We start from the raw sequence: 10,471 nt of genomic DNA on the forward strand, positions 1-10,471 counted from the left end.
CGCCGGTGAGCAACGACGACGACATCGGCACGCCGCCGATTGACTAGCTACAGAGAATCCATTTCCTCTACACCACCAAACCACAGGGGGCTCGCAACTATTGTATTAAATATTAAATTAAGCTAACTAAGCTAATCCGATCGATCGTGTACACAAGAAGCCTACAATTTACACGCACGGTTTTTTAGTCGCCTTACTTCTTCTTCTTTGTTGGGGTGTGTGGGGGGGGGGGGGGGGGGGGGGTGTCATATAGAAAACCATCTCTAGAATTATTTCATTTGTTGCACTATAGCTTAGAAATCGATTTACAGCTGAAAAACTGTCCATTTTTAGAGGCATTGACATAATAAAATAACTGTCCCTAGACATTTCAAATGGCGGTTTCTTATGCTAATGTTCCTGTTGACTTGGTTTACACCACCTCATATGGCATGGTGATTCTTTAGACCAAAAACCCTAACAGAGAATGGGTTAATTTCACCAAAATTTATGTGAAAAACTCATGATACGCCATCAAACGTACTTATCTTTGACTAAATATATACAATAAAATATTACTATTTATGGTTCATAATTAGAATCATTAGATAAATCGTTGAATCTATTTTATAGTAAACTTATTTAGAGATTCAAATATTACTAATATCTTCTACAAATTTAGTCGAACTTTAAAAGTTTGACCAGTGCGAATACCATAGTGACACTTAAAAATGAGCAGAGAGAGTAGGTACGCACAACTATTTTAGTCAGCCTGGGCATTCGGTTAACCAAAACCGATTGGTTCGGTTCCTCGGTTATTTACAAAATTCGGTTAGTAAGAAACTGAGAACCCATCGATTAGTTACAAAACTCGGAACCGAGGAATTTCGGGTTTGGTTAGTTCGGTTCGGTTACAACCGAATTAACCGAGGCAATTGTTTCAACATCAAACAGAACAAGAAAAAAAAGAGAAAAAAATCGTGGTCACATACGGCCGTCGCCCCTCGCTCCAAATCTTTCCCTTCTCTATCTTTGCTCCAGCATAGGTCTCAAGATCTGGCTCGAGCAAGCGGCGGCTCTGCTCGGCATCCAAGCAAGGAGCGGTCGTGGTGGATACGCCTCTCCTAGGCAGGCGCAAGTTCCAGTGGCTTGGACTCCAGGCGTCTGCGGCTTGGACTCCATGCGCCGTGCTGGAGAGGGAGCGAAGACTGGGGGAGAGCTGCGGCTGGGGTGGCTGCCGGCTGGAGAGGGTGTAGAGACTGGGGACGAGCGGCGGCGCATGAGGGAGCAAGAGTAGGGAGCAGGAACAAGGAAGGAGGCGTATCACGGGGAGGGAGACGCGGCGCGGGGAGGGATGCCTCGGTGTCGGCTGGGAGGGAGAATGAGTGGAACTGGGAGTAGTGCTAGGGTCTAGAGAGGTTATATGTATACCTATGTCTATTGGGCTGGGCCTTTCTTCCTTATCATTGGGCTTGTTTATTTCGGTTTTTTGGTTAACCGAGCGTGAGAACCGAATTAACCGTAGTTATTTCGGTTACCTAGAACTACGAACCAAACTAGGAACCAAAATATTCGGTTTCGGTTCCGATTATTTTGGTTCGGTTCTCGATTATTTTTGTCCAGGCTTATATTTTAGTTTGTTTACGTAGCAGTATATTCACGACGACAATCTATGAAATAGAACTATATAAGCGTGTATTTTGCAACAAAAGGAATATACAAACAGAATACACACTACTACACTAAACTTAACTAAGGCGGGCGTTTTTCATTATCCGAGGCGGGCAAAGGCAACCGCCTTCGACGAAAGGTCACAGTTAATCCGTGAATAATGGAGGCGGTTGCCCTGCGCGCCTCGGTTAATTGATTAACCGAGGCAGGCTTCTTACAACACCCGCCTTGATTAATCTATAAAAAAACAAAAAAAAATCCCGAGCCCACCGGCGAGCCCGTCCTAGGGCTTAATAGCTAGATCTGGCGACACAGGACGCCGCGGTCGCCTCCACGCCAGCCTCTTCCTCGCCGGATCCGTTGGCCTCTGCCCCCTGCTCTGGATCCGCCCGCTGCTCGCCTCCACGCCGGCCTCCTCCTCACCGGCTCCAGATCTGTAAAGAGAGAGGGAAGAGTGAGGAGACGAAGAGAGGAAGAGAGAGGGAGATGGGAGATGGGAGAGCTGACCTACCTCCACGCGCCGCCCAACCCCTAGCCCTGCGCCCCCGCGCTGCCCGGCTGCGCGCCACCACGGCCCTGCGCCACCGCGCTGTCCGGCTGCACACCACCACCCGCCACCGCCACCGGAGAGAGGAAGGGAGATGGAGAGGATCCGCCACCACCCGCCGAGCTCTCTGTGCCATATCTGCCGTCGTGGTGGAGCCATGCCGTCGTGGTGGAGCCGTGCCACCGTGGTGGGAGGGAGAGGGTGGAGGGGCGCCGCCGTGGTGGGAGGAACGAGGGGCGCCGCCATGGTTGGAGCGAGGAGGGGCGCCGGCGTGGTTGGAGTGAAAGGGGGGAGGGGCTGGTGTGTGTGAGAGAGAGGAAGGAGAGGGTGGCGTCGCTCGGAGAAGGGGCGCGCTCGGAGCCGCGACGCTCGGCGGCGGCGCTGAGGGAGAGAGTTGAGTGTTTTAGGGGTTGTGTTTGCTTTTATATGGTAGAGGTGGTAGTGAGCTGGTGTGGGCTGGGCGCCAGGGCCTCATTTACCAAGGCGGGCCTTGTAGAGTGCCGGCCTCCGTAAGTGGATTAACGCGCCTCGGTTAATATCGATTTACCAATGGAGGCAGCTCTACTGAGTCACCGGGGTGGACAATGTAAAACGCGCCTCGGTTAATATCGATTAACCGAGGCGGATGTTTCTAGGTGACCGCCTCGGTTAATCGATTAACCGAGACGATTGCGTTAGGGCGACCACCTCGGTTAATGTTTTTATGTTATAGTGCCCGCATCGATTAAGTATTAACCGAGACGGTTGCTAGCCCGGCTGCCTTGTCTCGAATAACCGAGGCGGACAATCAGGTCGCCGGGCTCCGAGGCTATTTTAAAAACGCTACGCAAAAGACTTCATGTAGTAGCGACAATACGCTGCTAGATTTCGTAGCACAAGTCTGCATGCGTTCATGCTCCGTTGTTGAGTTTCCATCCTTCCCGGCCATCCAACGCGTGTATTTAATTATTACGGGCGTTGATCTGGTGGGCATTGCTCACATACATCGGTCCAGGGTCCACCACGATTTGAGTGCTAGATCTCGACTGACATCTATGCCCACTTCCTCCTGACTGCTCAGTGCCGGGGACGGACGGACGCCATGGCCCGTCGTCGTCTCGTACGTCGACAAGTTTGAAGGGGATCCACCGGGGGGGAAAAAACAGAGAGAAAGAGGTACACACATCACTTAACTTTGGCAGGTATGTTCTCTTTCGAGTTTCGAGTTTCGATGGGTTCCTTTTCCGGAGAGCTACCGGCTGCTTTGCTTTTCCAGGTGTTTTCGTCCTCGCCGATGCTTGCACTGCCTGCTTGTCTAGCTAGCTAGCTATTTTCTCCTCGCCAAGTTAACCGGGAGCGAGAGAGCCCCGGCCAGCAGATGGAGATGGCTCTCGTTGGTACGTGTAAGTAACTGCGCTGCACGCCTGCACCTGCATGCGTGCGCCACTTCCCCCAAATAAAACTGACAAAGCCAAGGGAAGGGAAGAGACCCGGCCGGGCAGACCGGCAGAAGCATGCCTGCTTGGCGTAAGCCAGCGTGTTCTTTATTTTTACTGTGTTTCTTTCGTGAGGTGTAATTTACCCGTGCTAATATTCCTATAGAAGCTACTGTTGTTACCTATGTACACACACACACACATATATATATAATATAATAACCAGTAGCACAGTAATAGAATACGTCAGTTAATTAGCTAGGATATGGAGATGGGTCGTCCATCACATTCAGGTGACGACGGCAGGAGTTGCTCGATCGAGTAGGCCCTCCTATACTTGCATGTACTGCAACCCTTCTTTACTAGGTGAATCAGAGGATTAGTATTAATAAACTATAAGCAAAGGCCTGTTTGCATCCATTAGCATTAAAAATTAGCAACTAAAATTAGTACTAATGAAAATAATCTACTAATTATTAGCTGTAGGGTTGTTAACTATTAGTTCTATTAGCAGGTTTGTAGTTGTTAATAGGTGCTAATAGTTTATATGTAGCTTCAACTCACTATCTAATCACCTATTAGCAGCTATTAGCAGGTGGATCCAAACACTCCTCTCTAAAAATTAGCTCGCTAAAAAATAACAGCTATTATGTAGCTAATTTTTAGTCCTAATGGACCTAAACATGCCCTGAGATGTGAATAATTATCTCCCCCTCAGGTTGCTTGCTCGTAGTTCAGCAATAAGCCTCTTCTACTTATATACTCTAGCTAGTACATAGTACTATTATACTAATCCTACTTATATAGCAAGTTAGGGCCGTTTGGTATGGCTCCAGGGCAGCTCCGACTCCGGCTGGCACACTGACACAGAACACTGTAGCAGTACTGTAGCTCGGAGCTGTTTTTCTCTCCCCACCTTTTTCCTCTCACTGTAGCACGTCTACTGTTCACGAAGCCGGTGAAGCTCGAATTTTTTGCTTTTCCCTGACACGCTACAGTGTATGAACAGTGCAGGAGCCGAAGCATCCCGGAGCGGTACCAAACGGGTTACTCGAGGCAGCTCCGGCTCCGTCTGACACCCTGACACGGAGCACTGTAGCAACACTGTAGATCGGAGCTATTTTCTCTTACAGCCTTTTTCTCTCACTGTAGCACGGCTACTGTTTACGGAGCCGGTGAAGCTCGAATTTCTGACTTCTCCGGCTCCGGTTCTGACACGCTACAGTGCATGAAACAGTGCAGGAGTCGATGCATCTCGGAGCGGTACCAAACGGGGCCTAAGTAGAGACGGAACATTAAAACTGCAGCAACCGTGTGTATGTCCTTGTCTCGCGTACACGTGTGCGCTATAAAATACTGGAGTGCTATCTAGCAAGCTAGTATGCGTTAGTATTTGATTGCTAGACGTACCCTTCCACTGGATCATGATCATTAAGATCAACAATCTGAGTACTATGTAGTAGGTGCTTTTTACCTGACTAGCTAGCTTAGGTCGTCGATCACTGGCCTGGCCGTGTGCGTGCATGCAAAGCTTGAGGCAAACGTGATGCACGACGTATTACCAGCTGAACCTCAAATTGCAATTTGCAACGGAATAGGTAACTACTTTCTTCAATGCAAAGCCTGAAAGGTTCATCAGGCGGTGCCGCCTTACGTTATTACAACACCTCACTGTCTCCTTTCCCGAGTAAGAAAAGGACCTCCCCTGACCGGAGCATGCAGTTAAATACAGTGCTCCCTCCGTACGGTAATTCAAATCGTTTTTGGATAACGACACGATCTACAAAGCATAACTTTGACTTCTTATTTTTATAAAAATATTTATTGAAAAACGATATATGTATATTTTTATGAAAGTATTTTTCAAGATAAATCTATTTATATGGTTTTCACACCTCCAAACTCGACAACTTTAAAGTTATCCATGATTTATATTCTAAATGTTTGATCCAAACCTTGTCCAGAACGACTTGAATTACCGTCTACTACCGATAAAAAGATAGGCGCCGTGTGGTTCATGAACATTAATTGCATGTTCACCATCAACCATCCAAATCATGAACATCCATCTATTCGTATACCATGAACAATATGAATTTTCCGAAAATTCTATCGATGGTGTTCCTTTCACTTTTGCTTCATCATCATCAACCAAAGAGGATATTAACTTTCAAAAAAAACATGATAAAAATTAGAGCTTTGTTAGGGTGCTCGGGAAGAACCACCAGTTCCTTCCACGAGAATTATTTACGGCAGCTGTTAACTAAGAAAATTGATTAATTATACTTAAGGGCAGTTTAGTATTAACCCAATTTCACGAACGTGGCTCGCTGCTGCCTGCGTCGACGCACGATCTGGCTGCTCCCAGCGTCGCCGCCTCCCAAGTATATAGACACAACTCGGTCCGCTCGAGGTGCCGTCGCCAACGGGTTCTAGACGCGGCGGCGCTGATGAGTGCCGGACCGGTGAGCAGCGGTGGCGGGGGCCAGCGCACGGACGTGGGCATGGTGGGCCAACGAGCAGCTGGTGGCGCGACACTCGGGGGCTCGAGGCCGGTGCGCGCAGGCGCAGCGCGCAGCGCCGTACAAGGGCCGACGCGCCGCGGCGAGGCCACAGGACTGATGGCAAGCGAGGTCAAAAGGTCGAGCACTACATGCATCCATGGCGGCAGGTTGCTCGTCCCTCCAATCCTGGCTGTGGGCGCGAGCGAAGCATGCGTCGTCGGCAGACTCGTATGTCTAGGCTCGGCGGCAATGGAGGCAGCTCTACTGAGTCACCGGACGGTGTCTGCGCGTGGCACCAAGAGGACTGGAAAATGGTGCTCCCGCTAGGAAGAGGCGCCACATAGGTGGACGAATGCTGCGACGCCGCTGGCGGCTCGAACCCAGAGAAGATCCTGCTGGGCAGATCGGTGGAGCAGGACGGCTGCATCTGTTGTGGCTGCGACGCTGGCATAGGGAACCCGGAGAAGATGCCGCCGGCCGGCAGAGGCTGCAGCCTAGAAAACAACTGTTGCGCCTGCGGCTTGCTGCAACGGCGTCGGCGCGAACCCACAGAGTCCTCGCATGGTCAGAGGCGGCGCGGACGGGGAACAGAGCTCGAACAAGGAGACAAGGGCAGTAAAAGTACTATTCTACCCTTTAAATTTATTTTGAAAATAATTCCTAACTCATATATTTCAGGTTACTAGCCCACGTATTTTGAGTTCTGGCCCACAACTTAAGTTCCTTCACATTGATTCTTCTTATTTTGTAGCCATCGAATCTATCCGGAACCAATACATTCCTCATCTTCATTAATAATTTAACAGAAACGCAATAGTTTAAAGATAGTTCGTAACTAGAAAAGAACACAAATTTAAGGGTCTGTTTGGTTTCCTCCTTGTCGGAGTTGCCTAGCCTAAGATGTCCAATATCATGTTCGTTTAAACTTATCAGTTGACTTATCAGCTAGAATCGATGGTATTTTTCTCTCACAACAAATTAGTTTCAGCCGACTTTAATATATTTCATAATTAATTTATTATAAAAATATATTTTATAATTAATCTAATGATATTAATTTGAGACTATAAATATTTATAATTTCTTATTTATAATTGATCAAACTTAATGTACTAAAATAAGACACGGTTTTAGAATTGTTTTTTTTTTAGACGGAGGTGGTACTATACTACTCCTTTCGTCTCCCTTTGATGGTGATGGCCTACTCCTACTTGTACTTTGTTCAATTTTCTTTGCCTCACCCGCCTTGTCGTTTCCTGCCTTCCTCGTCTTCTCCATCTCAAGTGGGAGGTGACAGAACTGTTGTGATGGAAGTCTGACGCAAGTAAAACAAACTAAAGCAACTTTAGTCTGTAGTACTACATTTTTCTCGAGATTTTTCAAATATGATTGTTAGCAATGAAAGAACTATGATCTATATATAAACATAAACAAAGATGAAAGATAACGGGTCTGCTCGGCTGCTCGTTGCGGCCCTAGCTTTCAGAAAGAACTATGATCTATATATAAATATAAACATAAACAAAGATGAAAGATAACGGGTCTGCTCGGCTGCTCGTTGCGGCCCCAGCTTTCAGCCATCCAACAACTGCACTGTCGCAACCAAAAAAAAAAACTGCACTGTCTCAACAAAAACGCAACAGCAGCTGGAACAAGCAGCTGAACAGACCTGGAAGCAGCTGGAACAGCAGCTGAAATATATTTTTTGCCTGGAAGACCATGAACCAAACACACTCGATGACCTGAATCTACTAGACCCCATCATGTACTGAATGGCCATCTGATTCAGATGACACGACGGTCAAAGGCCAAATGCAGACCCAAGTAAGAGTCAGTGGGGATCGATCCTGACCGCGTTAGTGGTGCCAATTCTAGGATCGATTTTCATCTCGTCACCCACTACTTGACAATAAAGACTAGTGGGGCCAAATGGGCAAAGGCAAAACTTACTGTTTGAGCCAAAATAATACACATTAAAAGTTAAAACCATGGATCTTCAAAGCCTGTTGAAGCACCACAGTGCTCAGTTACCACGTTGGACTGGAGCAACTAACCCAAAGCATCCACGTGGCCGACGCGGGGTACTAAAATATTCCTTGCCTCGACGCCCAAACCCGCGCCGCTGCTCCTCCCCGGCCCCGCGCGCAGGCATAAAAGCCCGACCAACCGACCGACCCCAGCTCACCCCAACCAGCCACCACCACCACCACCACGGCACCAGCAGTCACCAGAGGCCGGCCCCGATGCCCACCTCACCGTCGCGCCCCACGCCGCCGCCCTCCGCCGTAGCCACGCCTCGCCGCAGCCGGCGCCTCCTCCAGGCAGGGAAACCCAACCACCACCACTCGCCGTCGCCGTCCCTGCTGCAGGCGCCGACCTCCCCGTTCTCCTTCTTCCCGCCGACGTCGCCGTCGCCGTTCCACCGGTTCCTCCCCTCCCCGCTTCGCGCCTCCGCCGTGCCCTTCTCGTGGGAGCACCGCCCGGGCATCCCCAAGACGCCCGCCCGGAACCGCTCCAACTCCAAGGGCAACAACAGCAAGGCGCTCCCGCTCCCGCCGTCGCTGCTCGCCCGCTCCTGCGCCGGCGGCTCCGACCCCTACGCCTCCGTCGTCCCGGCCGAGTACGCCGCCGCCATGGACCCGCCGTCGAACCGCTGGAGGGTGCGTGTGCGCCGGACCCGGCGCCGGTCGCCCAGCAGGCTCGGCGACGCCCTCGCCGAGTGGCTGTCCATGCTCAGCCTCTACCGCTCCTGCAAGCGAGCCGCCGCCTGCTTCGCCGCAAAGGCCAAGTCGCCGGCGGCCTGAGCGACTGAGGCCCGAGAGATAAGTCGTTGCCCGCAATCTGCTGCAACTTCTAGTTCTCAGGCTGTCTTTATTTCGCGAAATGAAAAATTTTCGACGTCAGATCGGATGTTTCGGGACGTTGAAAGGGGTTTTCGTATAGTAATAAAAAAACTAATTACATAGCTGGTCTGGAAACTGCGAGACGAATTTATTAAGGCGAATTAATTCATCGTTAGCGCATGTTAGTACTGTAGCACTTATAGTTAATCATGGACTAATTAGTCTTAAAATTTTCGTCTCGCGATTTTCAACTAAACTGTGCAATTAATTTTTTTTATCTATATTTAATACTCGCCGCAAGATTCAATATAATATTTTAGGGTGAAAATTTTCAGGAACTAAACCAGGCCTCTGTCTCATCTCTGATCTCTCCCACTCCCAGCTCCCGTGTGTGTGCTGTGTTGATAGCAATATTGGTGTGCGTGATGCCGTTTGCATTTTGTGCGACGATAATTCACTGTAAATTACTCGAATTACTAGTATAAGTATTACAGTAAATAGGAGTATATGATTCCATTTGATATATATACATGTTGTATTTAGAGTTGCCAATAATTCGTGAGGCGCCGCCGTACCATTAATTTCAGGCGGTCAATGAAATTGTTTTGGTGCTGCTGGTGGTGTAAGCATTCATCATTAATTATTGGGTTTACGTTCAAAGTTCACTGGGAACTTTAAGCTTGTGGTTGAATTGAGCTGGGTGGCCACTGCTGACATCAAAAGTCGAAGCGTGTGATCCTGAAAAGCTGATGATGGTGAAAATATGAAGGTGTGTAAGCATGACATACGTTGTATGGTCTTTTTGACATGGATATGTGTATAGTATATATATATCGCCTCAAATATGCTACTTTGACCAATATTTTTTAAGCAGCGCGCCTTCGAAGAAATACAGATTATTTTTTGGCATATGTAAGAAATACTACGTACAGGCAACATGACTTAATTATGTACTCCTATTTTTTTTAAAGGATTTCTCTGCCCAATAGGCCAATACCCAGCTATTGGCTTCTACTCTAGCTACGCCTAAATTTTGGTAACAATATGTAACCTTATTTTAGATACAAGAAGGTCCTTTATAGGTGTCAAGTATCGGGAATAAATGTGTTGTAAATTTTTTTTCTGTTTGCACCAACTGTTCTAGAAACTAGACCAGAAAATAATTGCAAATATAATTAACTGTAAAATATATTATAAAATTATTAAAACTAGCATATTGGTTAGGTTACTTGTGATGAAATCTATCCACCAGGGATGAGTGGGATGTATGTAAATGAATATATAGCTAGTAGAGAGAGCTATATAGGGTTGTAGGTTGTTTTTTTTAAGAAAATAGTATCACTTTTTTATGCTGATAGTTAAAATTTGTGACATTATTATTATTCTATAAAATTATTGTTCATGACCAATGTCCAATAAAAATATACTATCATCATAGTTCTAGTTCCTTTTTAAACAAAAAAATAGTCAAGTTCAACGATTGCGCTCTAGCTCTTTAATCCATGATAAGTA

At 47.6% G+C, this 10,471-nt stretch overlaps 1 protein-coding gene across 1 annotated transcript; it reads left to right on the top strand.

Annotated features, from left to right (window-relative positions):
* The first annotated feature begins 8,282 nt into the window (after positions 1 to 8,282).
* Positions 8,283 to 10,246, top strand: LOC136473910 (uncharacterized). Its single transcript, XM_066471540.1, has 2 exons — positions 8,283 to 9,418; positions 9,547 to 10,246. The coding sequence occupies exon 1, from the start codon at positions 8,360 to 8,362 to the stop codon at positions 8,918 to 8,920; it is 561 nt and encodes a 186-aa protein (XP_066327637.1). The 5' UTR covers positions 8,283 to 8,359; the 3' UTR covers positions 8,921 to 9,418; positions 9,547 to 10,246.
* Positions 10,247 to 10,471: the final 225 nt, after the last annotated feature.

This window comes from Miscanthus floridulus, chromosome 8, assembly GCF_019320115.1.
Source record: "Miscanthus floridulus cultivar M001 chromosome 8, ASM1932011v1, whole genome shotgun sequence".
NCBI lineage: Eukaryota > Viridiplantae > Streptophyta > Magnoliopsida > Poales > Poaceae > Miscanthus > Miscanthus floridulus.

Excerpts from the sequence above, each read along its gene's own strand:
- LOC136473910 (XM_066471540.1), top strand. The coding sequence starts at position 8,360 with ATGCCCACCTCACCGTCGCGCCCCACGCCGCCGCCCTCCGCCGTAGCC.